At 39.6% G+C, this 21,397-nt stretch overlaps 1 protein-coding gene across 2 annotated transcripts; it reads right to left on the bottom strand.

Moving 5' to 3' along the window:
* Positions 1-620: 620 nt before the first annotated feature.
* LOC119362935 (rRNA biogenesis protein RRP5-like) lies at positions 621-20,178 on the bottom strand. Of its 2 annotated transcripts, none has more exons than XM_037628219.1 (40): positions 19,808-20,178; positions 19,510-19,715; positions 18,313-18,453; positions 17,977-18,153; positions 16,813-16,909; positions 15,877-15,989; positions 15,666-15,788; positions 15,506-15,577; positions 13,908-14,000; positions 13,643-13,753; positions 13,386-13,508; positions 12,353-12,541; positions 12,151-12,225; positions 11,809-11,945; positions 11,113-11,247; positions 9,632-9,771; positions 9,401-9,466; positions 8,964-9,070; positions 8,810-8,890; positions 8,620-8,694; positions 8,434-8,535; positions 7,740-7,905; positions 7,533-7,660; positions 7,043-7,126; positions 6,853-6,953; positions 5,462-5,615; positions 5,299-5,373; positions 5,066-5,216; positions 4,328-4,913; positions 3,957-4,017; positions 3,512-3,657; positions 3,252-3,435; positions 3,079-3,177; positions 2,671-3,002; positions 2,425-2,601; positions 2,113-2,209; positions 1,877-2,032; positions 1,519-1,755; positions 1,352-1,435; positions 621-1,176 (listed from the first exon to the last, which is right to left on the bottom strand). In XM_037628219.1, the coding sequence occupies exons 1-40, from the start codon at positions 20,019-20,021 to the stop codon at positions 1,069-1,071; spliced, it is 5,703 nt and encodes a 1,900-aa protein (XP_037484116.1). In that variant the 5' UTR covers positions 20,022-20,178; the 3' UTR covers positions 621-1,068. The 2 variants fall into 2 exon arrangements, with proteins under 2 accessions (XP_037484116.1, XP_037484121.1); XM_037628224.1 differs by having other exon boundaries at positions 4,328-4,910.
* Between the last annotated feature and the right edge of the window lie 1,219 nt (positions 20,179-21,397).

The raw sequence follows: 21,397 nt of genomic DNA, 5'->3' as shown, positions 1-21,397 counted from the left end.
ACGTACGATGAATTTTCGTCCAACACTCAGTACGATTAGAGATAAATCACAGATTATCAGTTTGTGGACCATAGCATCTGCTCTCTGATCATAGCAGTGTCCGATTAAAAAGAATCGTACGTATAGCAGTTTTGGTGGGCAAACTGCAACAAGAGCTCAATTACAAAAATTCAATAGATAATTCAAGGTGAGCCACGCATCGCACGTACGAGACGACGGATCCGCCGGCTGAAGGCCAGCATTTTCCTTATAAATCACAAAAGGTATCATCGAACATTAGACAAGAGATGTTAATTATGAACAGTACTATACTGGACTGAAGGATCACTAAAATATGTATTATCCATTGTGATACTATATAACTGTGATTTGCTAGTGTTTTGGTGATGGAAAGTAAAAAAACAGAAGTGCGTCAAGCTGTCAAGGCAAGCTTCGCCGGAAGAGTAGGCCCAGAGCCCTAGCCAAGCCAAGCCAGTCTTTACCAGTATGAAAACAATTGAATTAGCTCTGGTGAAAATCCCAAAACGATGAAAAAGTTCACAAGAGTTTCTCTGAATATATTTTTAAGTACACTTATTTATGGAATTTGAACTTAAACCACAACACTTATTATGTATAAGAGACGGAGAGAGCAGCATTCTTTCAACGTCAGAACGTAGTAACATTTGACACTATGGTGCACTTCCAAGGCTAGCGAAGAAACTTCTCAGTCCCCACTCACAATTTCTAACGATGAGTTCGCAAATTCAAAACACATCCCAACAGCTCGAATAGTTAGTGAGGTGTTTGAAACAAAATTGAATAGTCATCTATCTTTCCTATTAATAGCAATACATACATCACAAGTGTAACAACACCAAAATTGGCGGACTGCAGTCTGCATAAAAGCTGCAGCCCTGACTGGCACATTCTCTGCACAACCTCAGCGTAAAAATAAGAATGTAGACGTCTCATTAGAAGCAAACCCAGGCTGCAGGTCACAATAAACGATTGCATGAATCCCCGGCAAGCAGACGCCTCCCGCGCATTGCAGGAGCAGGAGCAGTGCCTCCGCATGTCTTTTGCAAATCAGGCTCTAGAAATCTCAACGTACTCCATTGCCTTCTGCTTCACATGCTCGATTCTTTCTTCATCGCCCTGAGCCTTCTCGTATCGCAGGTATTTCTTGAACAAGAACTGTAAATGACGACCATGGCATCAAAAAACTTATATCAATGCAGGGAACGGTAATAAAGCAAGCGATGGCATCAAATTCTGAATGGCAAGAGATATTATGCAGGGCAGGGACAGATAGCAGTGAAGAGAGATAATGTTCATGTTTTGAGTAGAATATACAAAGAATGAGCCAAACCTTCATCTTTTTTGGAGGTAGACTAAGGCATGTCACCCTATCAAACAATGCCCGTATTATTTCGGTGTCACCAAGTCGAATTTCCTAAAAGAAATCATGCTTGTCAATGAGACTGGTAAAGTTGACAGAATAACAGACAGGTTGACGGTTTGCTAATGCAATATTACCTGGTCTAGGTAAACGCTCCAAATATCTGTTCTTTTCGGATACTCCCTTAGGATCAGCTCAAATCTGGATCTCCCTTCCTCAGCCACCCCACACTTGAACTCCAGGATAGCAGTCTGCGTTAGAAACTTTATACGCTTGCTTTGTGGTAGACTAAGAAGTCCACGGTTTACGACAGATTTGATGTATTCAACATCCTTGCCTTGAGTGAGAGAAAACTGAATGCGGCGCAACCAGATCTACAATTGCATCATGCAAGTCATAAAGTTGCTCCATATACAAAAAAAAAAAACTAACCTTGCACGAAGTTTGAAAGTCATAAATATGCTCCAAATACAAAAACCAAAGTGATAAACTAACCTTGCACGAAGTTTTGAATCTTTTGGTCATTCTATCAAAAAGTTCATCTGCCAGTTCATTCTGTTTAGTCCTCTCGTACATTCCAAGAAGAGCCAAGTGCACCTTTTTGGGATCACAATACTGCAAGGCTCTTTGGAATATCTTCTTGACAGCATCCTTGCATATACCAACAGCAGATCAGTATCATCAACTGGAGGAGCAGAAAGAAACATAACGTAGCGTCATTTTTAACTTACCTCCCGTGGACTCCCGTATTCATTTTCAAGGTTGAAGTATGCTACCCATACATTGAGTTTCTCCTCCTCCTCTCTAATGTTTATTGTTCTCAAAGCCCTAGCAAACATGAGGGACACTTGCATTAAGATGACAATCTATGCAACAGGTTCGAAGTAAACAAATATTCAGCAAAGAAAACATAGATATCTTTGCATAATAGACTAATAAGAATGGGAATTTTCATGGATTTTTTTTCAGAACAGTAAATTCCTATTGTCAAAAATTAGTCAGAACAGAATTTCGAAACAATTATCCTTATACTGCAATCATACCTTTCAGCTACTGAACGTGCTTTCTCGACATCCGCAAAGTCTAACAAAAATGCCATATACTTTATCCAGACGAAGCTACTATTTGGAGAGCTCCTCACCAACTTTTCGAATTCATCTGGAGTCTGTGGTATATCTTTCTGTAAAGCCCTTTCCTCCAAGGCACTGATTTCTATTTCCCTGGGGAGGAAAATGGTGTAAGAGTCTGGATGCCACTGTTAAAGGTACAAGAATGAAATGTGTGGAAACCTTTGTTTTCTCGCCTTCTCCTTTAACCGTCTATCACTCTTTTTTACATTTGATTCATTTCCATTAGCAATTTCATGAGCTTTCTGATCACCCTCTTGGTCAGAAACTTCGTATTCGTCCAAGGCGACCTGAAGTGGGGGAACAGAAGCCCTGGGTTCACGCCCAGGAAGAACTAAAGTGCTGTTAAAACCTCCAGACATCTGAGGGGCACGGCTGATGTCCATGGGAACCCTTCCACCATCATTCTCGTTGCCATTTTCATCATCAGTCAGATCAGAGTCAAAGTAAGATTCCTTAAGGCCAAGGGATACTCGGTGTCGATCCTCGTCAATCTGTATGAAGAAAATGAAAATGAAATTTAGCACACATGCAGTACAAAAGACCAGTCTAACCATAGATAAAACTTGCCTTCAAAATTTTAGCTTTAACTATATCACCAGCTTTGTAGCAAGCGTTGATATCAAGAACTGGTTCATCAGAAAGTTCTGATACATGACACAAGCCCACCTACAAAACAATGATCTACATTAACATACCGATTACTGATAAACACTTGCAGAATCAAAAGGACAATAGCATACCAGTTCACTGCTCTTGATTGTCACAAATAATCCATAGGATTCAACCCGTTTAACTTGACCATCAACGATGTCCCCAACATGCAGGTCACTGTAGCTAATATCATCCAACTTCTGCGATTTGCTACCAGTGCTCTTCCTAAGTGATACCTCAACTTTCCCTGATAGTGGTTCCGCAGACAATACCCTGCGGGATTTTTCCATTAGATCGGGAAGAGAATTTTTTTTAGTTATATGTGCATTTGTCAATGGCGAGATCTAACCTTCCCTGTACAAGCATTCCAACTGAGAAATCCTTCTGGGGATTTTCGACATACTCATCTGACAGATTTGACAAAATAATCCTAGCCTCAACCATTCGAGAAAGCATGATGAAACACCCTTTGGGATTCACATTCTTCACATAACCCTAAATGTTTAGAAGAAAATCACATAAATTCACCATAGTCGCAATTTAAATGTCCAGAAAAGGGGAAAGTAAAAAAACTGATTTCCTTTTTTACACGCCATCAGCAACAATTTCTGCTCATTTAGATGCCCAGTGGCTCACAGCCCAACAAATTGAGGCTAAGAGCATGCAATGTAATCTTTTAAATACTTCAAAGTCTAAAACCAAAAGAAATTAAGGCATTTGTGCTCGGTTGTAACAGCTTCAAGAGAACTTCCTCCAAGTTTGATATTACCAAATTGTATGAAGATAGAAAATACCTTAACCTCTGTACCGGGGCACAGATCGTTGATCTTCTCAAACCGGGGAGCGCAAGTTGTCCTAGAAAACAAAGATGTCACAGAATGACAGACATAATATTTTTCTGGACAACTAAAAATATTGTGTACAAAGTTCACCTCTAACAGGCCTATTTATGTGGTTGACTGTCTCGGTATTTTGTTTGAGAAGACGATCACAGCACAACCCCACATCCAAAAAAGCAGTTGCCACTAGCTGGTGTTAACTTATATCTAAGGTCTATTTAAATTATAGAGTACCCATATGACTTTTGACAAAAAGAAGCATATTCAACGCTACTAAATATTGTTGTATTTATTATGAACAATACTTTGCAAGCGACAAGACTTACAAATTATCAAGTTTTCTTGAGCGAAGTGATAGGTCAACCCGGACAGATCCTTCAGCTTGGCGGCTTACAGCCAGGACCTTGCACTTTACAAATTGACCTTCATGGATCCCAGATAGGGGTTCAGGTACCCACGAATCAACAATTTCAGTATAATGAACTCTTCCATGAAGATGAGGTCCAATCTGGATGACAAGCCCACCAACACCAGGTAGAATCCTTTGGATGCGTCCACCAATGATATCTCCTTCCTTCGTGTGTTCAGCAATAGAAGATACTGTTTTTTGTGTGTCATCTATATTCTCGAGCATGCATTGGTTATCAAACGCTTTCAGCCTCAACAACCTTTTCTCTCTGTTCACCCCAATAATGCGTCCTTTCACTGCTTGACCGACACTATAACGCTGTTGGAACTCTTTTAATTCGCTCGGCTCAACTGAACTATCGAGAATAAATAAATGAGCCATAACCTTTCTGGATACAGTTAACCAGACCCACTCTGTATCCACCTTGACGACATAAGCACGTATGATGTCATTAATTGAGTGATTCAATTCAGCTTCAGATGTAGTTGATTCTTCCAAGTCTGCTGTTAAATTGAACCAGAAAAAGAAAGGCCAGCATCAGGAAACCAAGTCATCGCAAGTCACAAGAAGCACCAAGAGTATATAGTGATGGTTAGGCTAAAAGGCGTTACACATATATGAAATGGACAAACAGAGAGATTTTGGTACAGCCTACCTTTAAGCAAGGATGGCTTAATAGATAGTTCCCATTTCAAATTTCTGCCAGTTTTTGCTGAATGTTCAGCTTGTGCAACAATTCTTGCATGGACCTTTTGCCCGATTTTGAGTTTACTAAAGGGATGCTCGCTGCAATCTTCTTCAAGGACCTGAGAGAAACATATGCCTATTACTGATCCATAATTACTTACAAAAATCACTATAAATAAACTAATAAAATCTAGTATATACCTCAGTAATATGAATCCTTCCATGAAGATTGACACCAAATTTCAAAATAACCTCAAGCGGCTTGATATCAATAATCTGCAACCAAACATGATTAATATTTATACGCAAACTATAAATAGAGAGTAAACGACTGATCATACGATTGCTATGAAAATAGTTGCACCTCTGCTTCAACAAGTGACCCAACTTTGTAGTCTGATTTCTTCTTAGCCCTTTTAGAACTAGAGATATTAGAATCCTGGGCTGATCCTTTCGGGAGAAGGATAAGTCTTCCAGAAGGGTCAGAACTTGGGATACTTCCAACGACAACGGTAATGCTTCAATAAAAACAAACACAAAATAAGAGAAGAGTACTTCGAACTGTAACTGCATTTGTACTAAGAAAAGAAGGTAAGGTTGTTAAATTTTAACACCAAAGTAATATAGGCTCGATAGTCTGCCGACCTTGAAAATCGCAAATGGTACATCTGGTAGTCATTTGCATGTGTTCGGTGCAATATAAAATGTTGCTTTATACTAACCCTTTCAAGATAATACACTAAACTTGTATTGTTCAGCAGCAAACATGGCAGATGCTCCTATATTATGAGATGTTACGGCTCAACACATTTTCTACCATGAATGAAGTGAACTTGCAACAACAGAAAATGTAACGCTTCACCGCACGAGACATTATCAAACCATATCAGAGAGCCCAGACTGCAAAGCATATATAGAACTAGACTAATAATCATTCGACTGAGTTTCCATTTTAAAAAAGGGACAATGTGAGATCAACAAGGATGGTAACAATGCAGATACAATATTCAAAAACATTATAAATTCAAGGAAAAGGTGGGCATATGAAGTGCATCAACATTTCTACCAGGCAAGTGTGTACGTGCAAAAGAAGCTTGGAGTCAACAAGCTGCTTGAGCTCGGCTTGAGCAATACAATACTTGAGCTAGAAGACTTCATTGAGAGATTGAGGTCAATTATGGTTGAATATATATACATATTTAGTATGTAGTGCAGAAAAATCAAGTCTAATTCAAGTGAGGTTCGAACTTGTCTTGAGCGCAATAATCAATGTTGGGTTGCATACTTGCATTGTCAACCCACTGACAAGTTCAGTCAAGCTAAGCTAGAGCTTATTCAATCTATAATAATGTCAGGTTCAAGACGGCCTAAGCTAGATTGACTCACGTTTGACTCATTTAAGCTCCTAGATGCCTTGCATGTCCTGGCGACAGGACAGTTTACTGGCATAGTATGTTCAGAGTAATATGTATCTATGAACCAAAAACCAGAGACAAATTATAACATGTACAATCGTAATCAAAAGGGCAAAATAAAGTATTGCCAGTTGTATCTCAAAAAGTCTGATCTGCAGTTATTAGAATTCTAAAAATGAACCCTTCAACTTTTGCTCCCCGACCATTCAAACAAGTACTCCCTCCGTCCCATAATATAAGAACGTTTTTTACACTACACTAGTGTTAAAAACGTTCTTATATTATGGGACAGAGGAAGTAACTAATAAAAGCAATACACTGAAGTAGTTCACGTGATTACCACTGCCCGTTATCATAGTGATGTTGAGGAAGCAATTGTGAGTTGTAATCCATCAACGGTGCAAAGCCTATTGCATGATTATACTCAGGGACAGAAAGAACCTGGATAGAACAAAATGATGAGCAAAGAACAGCAGTCAACCTTTAAGGAAATAATAAGAATAAACTAGTCAGATGAGTAATTTGCACACCACATAGCTGTCTTTGACTATCTCCACAACTGCATTGACTTCCTCCCGAAGCTCCAAGTCCAAAACCGCGGCTCTGTGACGTTTCTGAAATGCAACAAACAAACCGGTCCAATATAACTAAAGTTAGTGTTAAAGCAATTGAAATTGGTACCATTAGAAGACTTGTAAATAGGGGGAGTAGCCATGCATATGTTTTATTGGGTGAACTAAAAACAAACAACATGCAAACAGAGATTTTCAGACACAAATGTTGACAGTATTTTTTCGAGTTATGAAGCTACACTGCTATAGAATGTTTAGCCGTGTGAGCAGTTTCAAGCAATGCTGTAGATAGGAAGGGCACAATCGCAAGAAGTACTTCAGTGGAGGTAAACTACTAAGCTACCCACAAACAACTACTAGTACCAAGTGACCAAAAGATAATGGAAGAGACCATCCTTAACCGGATAGACACATATATTGCTGAGAGAAGGGCATCTACTATTATTACCTTCTTTTTCCCATCCTTGCTGACACTGCCAACTAGTTCAGGTTTAAGCGATAAATTTACAACTCCATCAGATAAATCCACAACAAGACCCTTCACAGAAGAACCCACTTTTACAGTACTGCCACCAACTGCAGAAAAGGAAAAGTTTTGAATGACCGTAATCAGTAATAGTTAATATGCCATATAAGGAGAAAATGAGTTACTTACGCTGATGATGTTCAATTAGACCAACAACATCCGGATGGTCTTTGAAGTTAAGGATAACACCATATTCTTCTACTGCTCCCACCTCACCCTTAACCAAGCTACCAATGCCAAAATATTTCACCCAATCATGAGAAGTACTAGGACCTGAATACTTCAATGCCGCAATCTGGACAAACAACAAGGTAACACCAATTGTCAGTGCACATGTTAAAGCACATTGTAGAACTAGGGTTCACTTAATTGTCAGTGTACTTAAACCATTTGTCTGCTTTTGGATAAGTCCTACCCCACCACCACCACCACCACACACACAGCCCATTAACTTAGCGAAACAGGCCTCCACAAGCAAATAATAGTTGCATGTGCAAGTTCGACCCAAACCTCACCAGTCTCTTCTTTCATCGAAAGCTTTTATTATTGACCCCAGCCCAAATTACCACATTGCTAGCAGCTACTCCCTCCATTCACAAATATAAGATGTTCTAACCTTTTTCTGAATCGGATATATATAGACACAAATATAAGATGTTCACTCATTTCAGTCTGAATGTAGTCTATATTGAAATATCCGAAACATATTATATTTGTGAACGGATGGTTCTAGACAAGACTTTCCTTCAGCCGTTTAATCTTTTTTTCATCAAGGTTAAGCCATTTAACTTTGAGTAAGACACAAATAGATTTATATTATGACCTTCTGATCGAGAAGAAAATATCCTTGAATAAATGAACAATCAGGTGAAGAGCACATGGACTGTTGGAGTGAAAGCTTTACTCGAGCAGATTCTGCATTCACCTATAACAAATAATGAACCATTCAGTAAAGCAAACAACATAGTATCCAAACAGGAAAGTATCAACAACACTATGTTATACGTACATTGAGGACATGACTACGAACTGATTGGCCAACACAGAACACATCAGAAAGCTTTTCTATCGGCCTGTCAACCGCCTTCAGGAAACACAAGGTTAGGCTTTTTCAGAAACAGAGAGAACGACGAAGCCAAAACATGCAAGATAAGAGGCTGTTCCAGATAAAGAGAGCAGCGGAGGTAATACATGCTTACTTTATCCTTGGGAGAGAAACCAGTTAGATGTCCAAGAAAGCGAACAAAACAACCAGCTTCGATGATGTTGCAAATGTAACCCTAAGGTAAAAAGAAATGTCGATTGACTTGCTCATTAATTATAATGTAACTGAAACAAAATGAAGAACTATACATGAACTACAGCTCCTCCTTGCATCTGTGATATCTCTGATGGAATGTCATTTGCGGTGTTGATAAGTGAGTGCTTAGCGGAAAGAACTAAATTTTGGCCTTCAGTATCTGAAACAGCATAATACGAAAGGCAATACTTAGTCAAGTGAAGTAATATCCACATGTAAAACAACCAAAAGTGCGTCAGGAAGGATATGTAAATAAAAAATTTATGTGAGAAAATTTCTATATACAGACTGAGTTATGCTACAGCTCAAAGTTCTTTGTCGTATAAAAGTACAAATATTACTAGCATTGTTTATGTGCTCGCCATAGGTCACCTTACCGCCCTATAAACAATGATTACTAGTCCCAGAAACTGAACAGCGGGTGGAAAATTGTCAATTAGTTCATACAAATTGTTGAATAACAAAAGATCCAGAACTTCAATGACTTTACCAAGAACTAAAAGCTGGTTGAACTCATGGCCAGGCTTCAACAAATTCTTCAACTGAGCAGCTTGGCCTAATTAAGAAGAAAAGGTGTAAATGGGTGAACAGAACAAAGATGTACAGATGAGCTGGGGAGAAGGATTGTGGATGTGCAAGCTGTCTTCGTGTCTGTGTCTGTGCGTGTGGTGAGTCCAGACCGAATGAACCAAATATTTGAAAATCACAGGCAAGGATATACCATGATGATCTGCCAACTGTTCATTAAGTATAGATCCCTTGGAGAAGCCATTGACACTGACCACAACAGTTGCAGGAGTAAGTCGCTCCACAACACCAGAGACAATAGTACCCACCTTTGCAGTATCAGCCTGAATGACCCTGCATGAGAAAGTAAAATTTTAGTTGTCAAGCTACACAACACAAAAGGAAAATTGTGTGCCAAAAACACAGGCACAGGTCTACGAACCAAGCAGGGATCTGCTCAGGACCTTTCCTGGTTAAAATTCGGTTCCTAGGTGTCAGCAGAAGCCAACAAGAAACTGAAAGTATTGGCAATGACCATAGAAGGAAAAGGAGAGATCTAGTACCGTTGCAGAGCGTTTAAGAATGCACCTGCCCTTTACCACACAAAAAAAACACATGTATGCAAAAGCTTCAGCAATAACCTGGCGTGCTAAATATAATATTATGGGTTTAAAAACACCAATGTATGTAGAGGTATCTGATAGTACAGTTCGTACAGCTGCTAGCAGTGTAAAAGCAACTGGCCATTTCCCTCTGTGCCAGATGTCTTTCTTTTGTGCAATGAGTGAAAGTGTGGTCAATGGTGCGAGTTGGAAGATGGGATATTGTGACACGGGCTAAACACCTACGACTTTTTTTAGTGAATCAAACTTGCTCTCATAAAAAGTGTGGACTCAGGGTTTGGTGTGGCTGGCTCACCCACGCATACTCAGTTCACTCCAGTTGATGCATGGTGGGATGGCATGTGGCTGCTGCACAAAAATGTGGCACTGTAAACAGAGAGGACAAGTCATCTACACCTGTGGAACGTGTCAAAGGAGTGGAATCAACAGGTCTTTATCAGCAATAGACAAAGCTAAGGTGGCCTGTCTTGCTTTCGAGGATATAAGTTCGCATGTGGACTAACATTGTGTTGGATGTGCTAAAAATAAGCCTGAGCAACTGTTCTTACAGATTCTAACCTCATCTTAATGAGAAGTGTTACTGCCAGTTTCTCAGAAACTAAAGAAACATACTACAAATCTAATAGAAGTTGTTTGTTACTCCCTCCATCCAGAAACGTTGGTATTATGGTACTCCCTCCATTTAAAGTGTTGTTAAGACAAGGTTTTGACCAACAATTACTCTACTAACACAGTTTATGTGATACATCATCACATTCACGAGTACTTTTGAGCATGAATCTAATGACATCAATTATACGTAACATTAATTGCATTGTTACTTTGTTAGCCAAATCCTTATCAGAACAAAATAAAGACCTAACATCGATCTCTTCAAAACAGGACTATTTAAAAAAAACTTTCAAAAAGAATAGAAAGATGACAGGAAATATAATCACATAATGACCTTTAAAATATTTAAGAATGTACAAGGATAAAAACGACGGCCCAGTTACACGTAACCATGTAAAACGAAAACTGATACGTGCAAGGGAGCAGAAAAAACAATAAAAGAACAAGAGGGAACACTCACCTATTAGAAGACATTGTAAAACTAACATATAGTTTCCTTGAAGTGGGGACCATGCTTACAATTCTACATTTGACAACTTGTCCAACATGATAAACACTTTCAGCTTCAATACCTGGCTCTAGTCCAAGTTCAGATCTAGTACAAATAAGGAAATATGTCAGAGGCATATATTCAGTAAAAAAAATGTCGCTATCAAGAACAGCATAAGATAAATCACACTCATGGCTATATGCATCAATCGATGCAGTGGCCGGCGGTACTCCTTTCAGAGAGAAAATCACAGTCAATCCGATTTTCAATTCATTAAACTCAACAGACAGAGACTTCAAAGACAAAAGGAGCATGTTTAACCATTAATACTCCCTCCGGTCCTTTTTAGTTCGCATACAAGATTTGACTGAAGTCAAGCCTAGTAAGGTTTGACCAACTTTATAGAAAAAAGTACCAACATTCACAATCTGAAATCAATATCAATAGATGTGTCATGACTTAAAGTTTCATATTGTATAACTTTAGCATGGCAGATGTTGATATTTTTTCATATAAATACGGTCAAACTTTGTGAAGTTTGACTTCAGAGAATTCTAATATGCAGAGTAAAAAGGACCGGAGGGAGTATCATCACATGAGTGTGGAAAAAAAATATGCAGGTTAAGAACATATAGCTGATGAATTTCATAAGAACGAGAGGTCAACCTGCTAACAAACCCATGAACTCCATTGTAAAATCTCACGAAGCACCCATGCTTTTCTATTTTAGTAATCCATCCATGAGTCACTAGACCAATCTTGGCATCAGCATACGAGGCCAACACTTCAAGTTTTGATTTGACCTGAAGGAAATCCAGAATTTAATTATTCAGCTCCCACAGAGGCAAGAAAGCAATCTGAAGAACAATATTCCATCATGCTCTATATAATATACTCCCTCAGTCCCAAAATAAGTGTCGCTGGTTTAGTACAAAGTTATTTTGGGACGGAGGGAGTACAATTTGCAGTATACTAAACATTTCAAGGGTGAGAGTGCAGTTAAGGTACCAGAGACTTCTTGTATGTCACTGTTATTCTCTTGGATTTGCAACCCAAGACACGAAAAAGTAGTTCAGCTCCAGCCTACACAAAATTAACAGAAAAAAATGAAGTGTCAATGGTGGACATGTTATGCATCTTAATCATATATACCAGTCTTATGGTATATGCAATGGAAATTAAGAGAGGAAGAAAAAGAACAGAATGGCACCTTAAATTTCTTTGGTGGCTTTACAATATTATCTAACTCAGACATGTGAGGAAGTGGGCAAAGTGCTTTCACACCACTTGAAAACTGCACAATTGCGCCAAAAGGCTCAACGGTAACAACCTTAGCTCTCACTACCATTCCTGGTTTGACATCAGCATGAGTGAAAACAGAACCTTCAAAAGCACTGTCCTGGAAAAGGATACGATATGGAGATCCTCAGAAACAACCACTTTTGCTAGTTTAAGAAAAGGAGGTAAATCTGATTTAAAGGACTGCCTGGCATGCTTTGATATTAATTAAGCACATGCAACAGCTGGAAGCAAAATGATTTTTCAGATCCATGTCAAAAATAAAGATGAACCAACTTAACACATTTCAAAACAATGGAGCTAGAATAGAAGAAGCCACATGCTTAATGGAAGAGAATGAGCATACCTTGCCATCATATTAATTATAAATCCAGTACTATCACAAACAATTTTATCATAATTAATAATTAAGAAATAAAGAAGTGACTTGTAAACAGTGACCAGGACTATTAAGCAGCACCACGGAAACTAACATAACAATTATCATCAGATGACCCCCTCCATGATACATTCAGAACCTCAGTTTCGAATACATGCACTAACATATGGTATGGATCAGGTACCCATCTCATCTTTTATAACCATAAGAACTCCACTGTACAGCTTAAACCGACCTTTGCAGAACATAATTGCTAGATAAATACTCCCTCCGTCCCAAAATAAGTGTCTCAACTTTGTACGAACTTTAGTACAAAGTTGTATTAAAGTTGAGACACTTATTTTGGGATGGAGGGAGTACATAATTGCTAAATAAAGAAGATGGTACAAGAGTTCAAGCATCGAATGAGCATATTGGTATAAAAAAAGGTAGGATGTAACACGGACCAGGGTGTATCAACTAAGAAGGAATACTGAGCATCAAAATGGGTTAAGTACTAAGTGTATGGATATTCAAAAGTAAACAAAGGCACAGAATAAAAACTTAAGTGGCCAGATGTGATTACTTTTAGGGTGCCTAGTGCAACTCCTTCAAGATGTCGCGCTCCAAGTACACGGACACGTGTCAAGCTGCCTTCCCTAAACTTCTTCTCCACATTCTTCACATCCTTGTCTGATACATCATGTATCTAAAGATCACAAATATTAAGATGGATCTTAATGAATAAAGCCTTCAGTTATGGCAAGCAAATAGCAACAAAAGATTGGCCCTTTTGAAAACAAGAATAGGCCAAGGCAATAACATATTTGAAATAACACATACACTAACAAATCCAGGTGATGGAGTTGGAGAAGGTATTTCAAGAAAAAGACCAGCCTTTTTATCCACCCTCAGCACCCGTGATTTGTCATATATTTCTCCAACTTTAACATTCTGCATAAGGAAAATCGTCAATCAAAAATGAATAAGACTAGGAAAGGAAAGCCCCTCTTCGAATATAGACTAGACTAAAGCCAACTATGCAGGCATAAATGAAAATATTCAAGAATGTACCAAAAGAATTGGTCAGGCAAAGCAGTAAACTTACAATAGGGGGTACATTAAGACGAAGTAAGTGTTGGTTCAATGTAAGCCCAACTGCTCTTGTTGACGGATCAACAAACAAGATGCGGGCATTTACCTGCAAATTGTAGCACAAAGCGTAATGAAAAAATCACTCACAAGTCCTACAGTCCAAGAAAATAACCAACAATATGTTTCAACAACAGGACCGTCATTTGAAAACTGGACAAACAGAAACACAAAAGAGAGAAGAGGGGTCATCATGCAGATCAAGACAATTTAATTTTTCGATTAAATTAGCAGCAAACTGTCATTGTGACAAGCATGGACCACGTGCCTTCTAGCAAAAAATCCACTTCAGGTAAATGTGGTAAAGAAAGCAACGCCCTATTCAATTTAGACCAAATTAGAATGGCAACAAGTGGGCTAGCCAGCCAATCTTTTGTGGCTATGATGCCACAGTTTATTGTCGGCTTTCTTTCCGGATGCTGAATAAGTCTGCAACACATGCCTTTGACCCTTTTTCCAAACTATATGCTAGATAAATTAGTAAAAGATAAAGTACTTCTCGTGATAAAATACTTAATTATGCGGAGGTTTAAGAGGACAAATAAAAATAATGCATGAAGTTCACCACTTCTCGTGATAACTTTGAAGACATCCACCAGTGCTTCACACATTTAAACATACAGTAGCAAGTCATATTCGTATGTACTGTTGCATATCATTTAAGTTCACCACCGACAACTTGTGACATGCTCACATGTCCACGTGTCCTGCAAAGTGGGGTTCTGCATCTTCTGGGGAAAATGGTACCGCCATAGTTGAGAAAATTATCATAACAGAAGTCATGTACAACATGGTCACTTGTCATTCGATGATTAGACTCATTGTGATACGTGACGGTTGACTTTTGCCGCGTTACAGGGTTATTTGTTGCTACCTCCAGACCGGTTTACAAGTCCCCCTGGACTTTTGAGCCTCACTATGACCACCAATTTAACCAACAAAATATAAGTCATATGCCACAAAAAGTAAATCACTGGAAACTTCTTCCGAATGTGAATCAAATGATATACTTTTTGTGGCATGTAAATTATATTTTGTTGGTTATAAATCGGTCAAAGTTACACTCAAAATAAGTGGGGGCATGTAAACCGGTTTGGAGGGAGCATATTCTCTAACACATGAGACAGAATACAGGAACAGGACACATTCATGTATGTTCTTGTCTTACTAGAACCACGCAGACCGATGAGCAGCCTAAGAGGTAAAGGAGTGAGTAACCAAACAAAGTTTCTCGGATTATTGTTATTGTTATTATTGCTATCCCAAGCTTACAATCTGAGGAAACGGAAGTCTGAAATAAGAAAAATGTCAAGAAAAAAATAACATTTTTGGCCAGGAATCATAACCGACCACCCTACAATTTTGGGTACAGTTGAAGTACCCAAAACCCTGCGCACAGATGATAAAAAGAGAATTCACAGTAAGTGTCAATGAACGTAAAATAGGTACAAGCATTGTGCAGACTCATTATTAGGACTGATCAATGCAAATATTATAGACTCCGTGGCCAGAAGCCCATGACCATTATCAAATCTATAGGGAAGAATTACTGACCTTCTTATTCTTGCTGTAATCATCTTTCCAATTACCAGAAGGGAAGGAGCTCAACAAATTAAAAATATCAGCCTGATAAGGAAAATTGTAATTAAATAAGTAAAATCAAAACCATGGGAAAGTTAAAAAAGAAAATACTTTAGTGTTGAAAAAAAGTTACCGTTCCAGTGAAGTAAGTAAGAAATGATAGCATAACTCCATTTTCAAGGACTGAATGAACACGTGCACTCATCATCATGCCAGGAATTAGATGATCAATGGAAAGGCCTTTCAGATCTTTAATCTAGATAAAAACAGACTTATAAATTAGCGATAACTGACATGATACAGAATAAACTCAAAAGCCACTGACTAATAATTGATAAGCGTACAATGGATTTAGAGATCAAGTCTTCATCAGAACTCAAGTGAATAATAGAGCGAGTTTTATCAATCCCCTTCACGACACATTGTATGAGTTGTCCGCTCTCAATCTTCACAGTTTCTACAAAAGAATACCAGTTGATTAGATCATAGGTAATCCCAAAACAAACATCATGATCAGCATTTTACAATGCTGGGGAAGGTCAAAGAGAATCGTTTGAAGAATACAGCAGACACATACTCCCTCCGTTTCTAATTATAAGATGTTTTAGATATTGCAATATGGACTACATACGGATAAAAATGGGTGAATATACACACTAAAACGCATCTAGATGCATACGAATCTGAGAAAATAGAGAAAAGCTAAAACATCTTATATTTAGGAACGGAGGGAGTACATCAGTAACACTATTCCAAATAATGTCAAGTAGTAAGCCAGCAGACAGCCCGGCAAGCTTTGTCTTACTGTGCTACGTGCCTTGAGTTCAGTAATTTATTAGAAAAATACACTTATAATCAAATATGCCAAATCAGGAGTCTAGGCACGAGCAAAGTTTACAAATTTACTCCTGTTTAACTATATTTTGTACACTATGCCTTGCATACAGTGTAGGTACTGCATTTATTAATAGTTTAAAACAACAAAAGGATACGTCTGTGTTAATAAAAATGTACCTATAAGTACACCAAATAACAAAAAAAGGTGCAGCCTGACAGCGTTTTTTTTCTCAGAAAACGCATTTGCTAGAAATTGGACTATTGATATTATCAGCACTAAATAATTATATTGCCATAAGCCTGTAAACAAAAACATTGTTCTAGCAGCTATCTGAAGCAGCTAATGTAGAACAATAATTGGCATGAAGTGCACACTTATCTAGGCATGTGTAATTTATTAACAATCTATAACTGTAACTGTGACCTTATTAAGCAATGTCTACCTTTGCCAGCTTTTGGCATAAATCCACTAAATGCGGATACTCCGAAATAAAGAATGTAACCATGGTCCTCGACGCTTTTCACTTGAGCAGTGAGCACCTGAGAAACATTATAAAAGAGTTGGCTCAGAATCTAACACATTGAAGTTTGTCAGAGGTATAAGAGAAGTGTAGGTGGGACAGCCGATTGAGCAGACTATGGACACTGTACATGTTACTGGGTGTGCAATAGCACCTTAATAGAACTATCAACAAATGAACAGAAGCCATTTAAGTGCGTACATAAAAGACCACCGATGAGCTGACTGTTGATCTGGGTGAGCAGAAATAATTTAATAATAATTACCAACCATACTTCCATTAAGTTTTTCTTTTTCTATAAGCAGTTGCAAGGATGCTTTGTTTGCTGCCATTACAACGGCCCAGTTAGGGAGGCAACCTCATTCTTAAAAAATCAACCCTTTGTGCAAGTTGATTGCCAGTTTGCCACCACGTGCTGAGCCTGGATTTCTCACCCTTGTGGCTGACCAGTCAAAAGCTCATGCCCTGACTAAACTTTCAAGCAACAGTAGGGGCCAATCTTGGCTATAAGCGAAACAGCCCTTCATTTATACACAAAATTCCAATCTTGGCTATCAGCGAAACACCCCTTCATTCATAGACAAAATTTATAAACAGGTCCACCACATTTACTTTACTGAAAGGATAGAAAGGGTGATGGATAGTGGGAGCGAAGGGTGACATTAAGTTGCCATTGTTTGACCAAAATGTTGACTACCTAAAGAAAATTAAACAAGAGCAGTGAGTTTTCCATGATAGCATCAGTAGTTCTCATTGGATGTTCACGTCTTCTTTCTATTTTGACTGTTGGGAGGGCTGGACGAGAACATGCTTGGATGTATGCTCTGGCATGTTTCAGTTCTGTTGGGCTATAATTGTTTTATGCGTGTGAATCTTTGCATGGGTACAAAGTTCTGAGCAATTACACATTATGCTAGAATTGAACATCTGCAGTCAGAGACTACGGTTGTGGGCTATGACATTGTACATATCAAGAACTAAGTTGGATAAGGATAAGGAAAATGCACACATTTCACTGTCCTAGCAGGAGTTAAGCTGGTATCATGCATATCTAGAACCAACAAGAGCCAAGGCAAATATAAATACCATTCCGTCCTGGATAGCATCCAGAGAAAGACCCTTGTACATCCGGCTCAACCGCAATGATAACCAAACCCGTTTGTGTGCTTTTCCTTCTTTCTTATCATCATCAACTTGCAGAACCATGCAAGGTACAAGCTGACCAACATGAACAACTTCAGCACATACACTGCCCTCACTATCCTGCAGTCAAACAGATTAACAGAATAACAAAAATCAATATCAACATCAATTGCATTTTCTGGATAGCAACTTCGAGAACACAACTAAATTTTCATTATTAGTGGCAAAATATAGATTGCAGAAACCTTGGAAACAAAAAGATACCAAAAAAATCAATACCTTGCTATTTCCATGCAAAGCAATGTCCGAAACTTCCTCTGTGCGAACAAACCCTCTCATTCCGCCAGGTAGACTCACTATAATGTCTTTTTGGTTAACTTCGATTACAACACCCCAAAGCTTCATGCTTGGTGAAATATTCTGATAAAACAGAAAAAAGAAAGGTTGGTATGGCCGTTTCACCAAAACGGCAGCAATTAATCCAAGAGTCTCACCAATGGAAAAAACATCCCAAATCTAATCAGTAATTTCTGTTAATGTAGACAGATAAAAAAACATAGCTGACAATTAAAAGAGACATTGTGCTAATGAAAACTCTACCTGAGTTTTGCTCAATTCACTGACTCAAATTGGTCCTTGTAATTGACTATCACAAGGGAAGCCACATCTAAGCAAAGGCATTTGTTCAGGTTATTCTGATATTAAGAATTTCACAATTCACTTTTTCTAATCGTCTTACACTTGATATATTGTATTATGGGGAAGGTGAGTCCACTGATGCTACACCTCACGAGCACCCGTCAAGGCTTCCTCTCATATGAGGAAGGTGAGTCAACTGATGCTACACCTCACGAGCACCCGCCAAGGTGCCAACTTAGGCCTTGTACAATGCAAGGTGCTTAGAAAGATGCTTAGTGAAATAAACCTAGTTTTTCCTAAGCACCAGTGCTTATCTCTACAGGAGAGGTGCATAACTAAGTGTCTACCCTCTACAACGAAACCGGTGCTTGAAGAAGAAATGGTTTATTTTTCTAAGCACCTCTACTAAGCATCTTACATTGAATAAGGTCTTATGCTGTCATAAATGTACCAAGTTAACATACCAGGTAAAAATCAACTTAATGGGGTTGAGGCACCTTTAACATTTTAAAATGCACTTTGTGTCACTGGAAACTACCACTTGTGTGCCATACTTTGGGAGCGCTCTGTGGCATGCTGTGTCAAATTCCTAAAGGTTGTGTTAGGCATATACCAGATGTGGGGTCAAAGGCTCAAAGCTAATTCGCAGTCTGGAGCTGATGATGCTTGATGAACAAACTAGCAGAACAGGTTACACGACACACCATGAAATTGGCAAGGCTAGGACGCAATCATAAAAGGGCATTGCTGCATACAACCTACCAGCCACTGATTGGTGCATAACACAAGGGTTGCAAAGAAAATCCTACAGAGGGACAGTTTCAGAGAGTTCAAAACCTTCAAGGTGATGCGATTGGCGAAGCGTGGGAGCTTCCCAGTGGTAGCCCCGCCGAAGAGGGTCCCCAGGTCATCATCGCCGTCGATTCCCGACGAGGTGTTGGCTTTCCTCTTCTTCTTCCCCCTCCTCTCCTCCTTCTCGAACTCCACCTCGGCCTCCGTGCGCGCCTCGGCCATCTCGTCCCTGCTCAGGAGGCTGCGCCCTCCTGCGGAACGGAACAGGGAGACCCCACGTCAGCATATACGAAACCAAAACGCGAAGGGGCGGGGCCAGGCCGCGCGCGCGGCCGTCGCTCACCTCTGGGGAAATCGCCGTCGTCGGCGGCGTTGAACAGAGCCGCGGGGTGCGGCGCCGGCTGCTGCCCCTGCTCCTGCTCCTGCTCCTCTGCGCCGCCCGCCTTCTCCCCCTCCTCCTTGCGGTGGTTTTTGAACTCCTTGCGGTTGGGGCCCAGCCCCGGCTTGCCCGGGCGGTCCGCGCCCTTCCCCTTCTTCCTGTCGCCGTGCGGCGCCATGGCGGCGAGCGCCCGGGGTGACGCGGGGGGAGGGGTGGGCCAAGAGCTCGCGGGTTTGGAGCCGGCCGGGTGGAGGAGGCGACGGGCAGTGGGGTTGGGAGCGGCGGCGCCGACGAATGGGGAGCAGGGTTTAGGTTTTAGGTGAGGTTTTAGGGGAAGGGGGTACCGGACGGCGGACAGGAGAGGGCGGACTCTCGTGCCCGCGGCGCTGCTTTCCCTGGGCCCGAAACCTTGCGATTCTCTCGTGTTTGGGCCGTCCGAGCATTTTTGGGGTCGGTCGGGGAGGGCGGCCCGACAAGCGGCTGAAGCTGGGCTTATTGGGCCGTCCGAGCATTTTTCCAGAAAATAATTCGTTAAATAAAATTCAATTCCCCTAAAAAAAGGTTAAGTAAAATTCAATTCTAAAAAGAATAATTCACTCAAGGAAATCTAAAAGAATAATTTGTTACTTCCTCCCATCAATATTACTTGTGGCTTAAACAGATGTATCAGATATATCCGTTTGGGCGATAAGTAATATGGATAGATGGGAATGCAATAATATACATAGACATTAATTATTGAACTTTTCAATTCTGGCCAAACCAAGTGTGGAGGACATCCCTACCATTGTTACTTACACTCACCACCTCTGTTGTTACGCATGATCAACTTTGACCAATCACTAGAACTCGCGCACTAGTTAAACTAGATGATGCCCACGCGTTACTGCGTGAATTGGTTGCAATATATTTCAATGAGATTTTTATTGTGTGAAATACAAATATTTATATTAATAACACGTGAACCAAAATTAAAAATACATAGGGCTTATTATATTCAATTGTGTACCGTTGTAAACTAATTATTGGATATAAGTAGGGTAATAGAATAAAAAACATATTTTCATCCATGGTTGCATGTGGTGGTGGGTCTTTTCCCATGCATGATTGCATGTTGAGGTGGGTCTTATCCCATCCATAATTGTGATGATGTGACTTGCTTGCATGTTGAGATAAATAAGTTAGCGGGATCACTCTCTTAGATATATAAGATTATCAATCACTTTCCTTCTTAGAACCACTTATAATATTCATGAGAACATGATATTGTCTAAATTATATGTGTTTATATTGCTCAGGAATAAAGTGCCTAGCACTAACAATGAGGACAAGCATTGGATCATGATCCCCTTTTCCGAAACTGAATCACCCTAAGTCCGCTAATTCGTATATTCTCATCAAATAGCACAAACTGATTAATCCTAGAATTGGGGGAAAAAACAGGTGCGGATTTTGAAACCTGGGTCTAGGCGCATCCAATTAGGCAAAATAGTAAACAAAGTAAAAAAATTGAAACTTGTTCCGAACAAGCATGGTCTAGTGTATTAGTCATGT

The sequence above is a fragment of the Triticum dicoccoides genome, chromosome 1A (assembly GCF_002162155.2).
Source record: "Triticum dicoccoides isolate Atlit2015 ecotype Zavitan chromosome 1A, WEW_v2.0, whole genome shotgun sequence".
In the NCBI taxonomy this organism is placed as follows: Eukaryota; Viridiplantae; Streptophyta; class Magnoliopsida; order Poales; family Poaceae; genus Triticum; species Triticum dicoccoides.
Note: the sequence above shows the minus strand (reverse complement) of the source record. Positions and strands in the feature narration are given on the sequence as shown.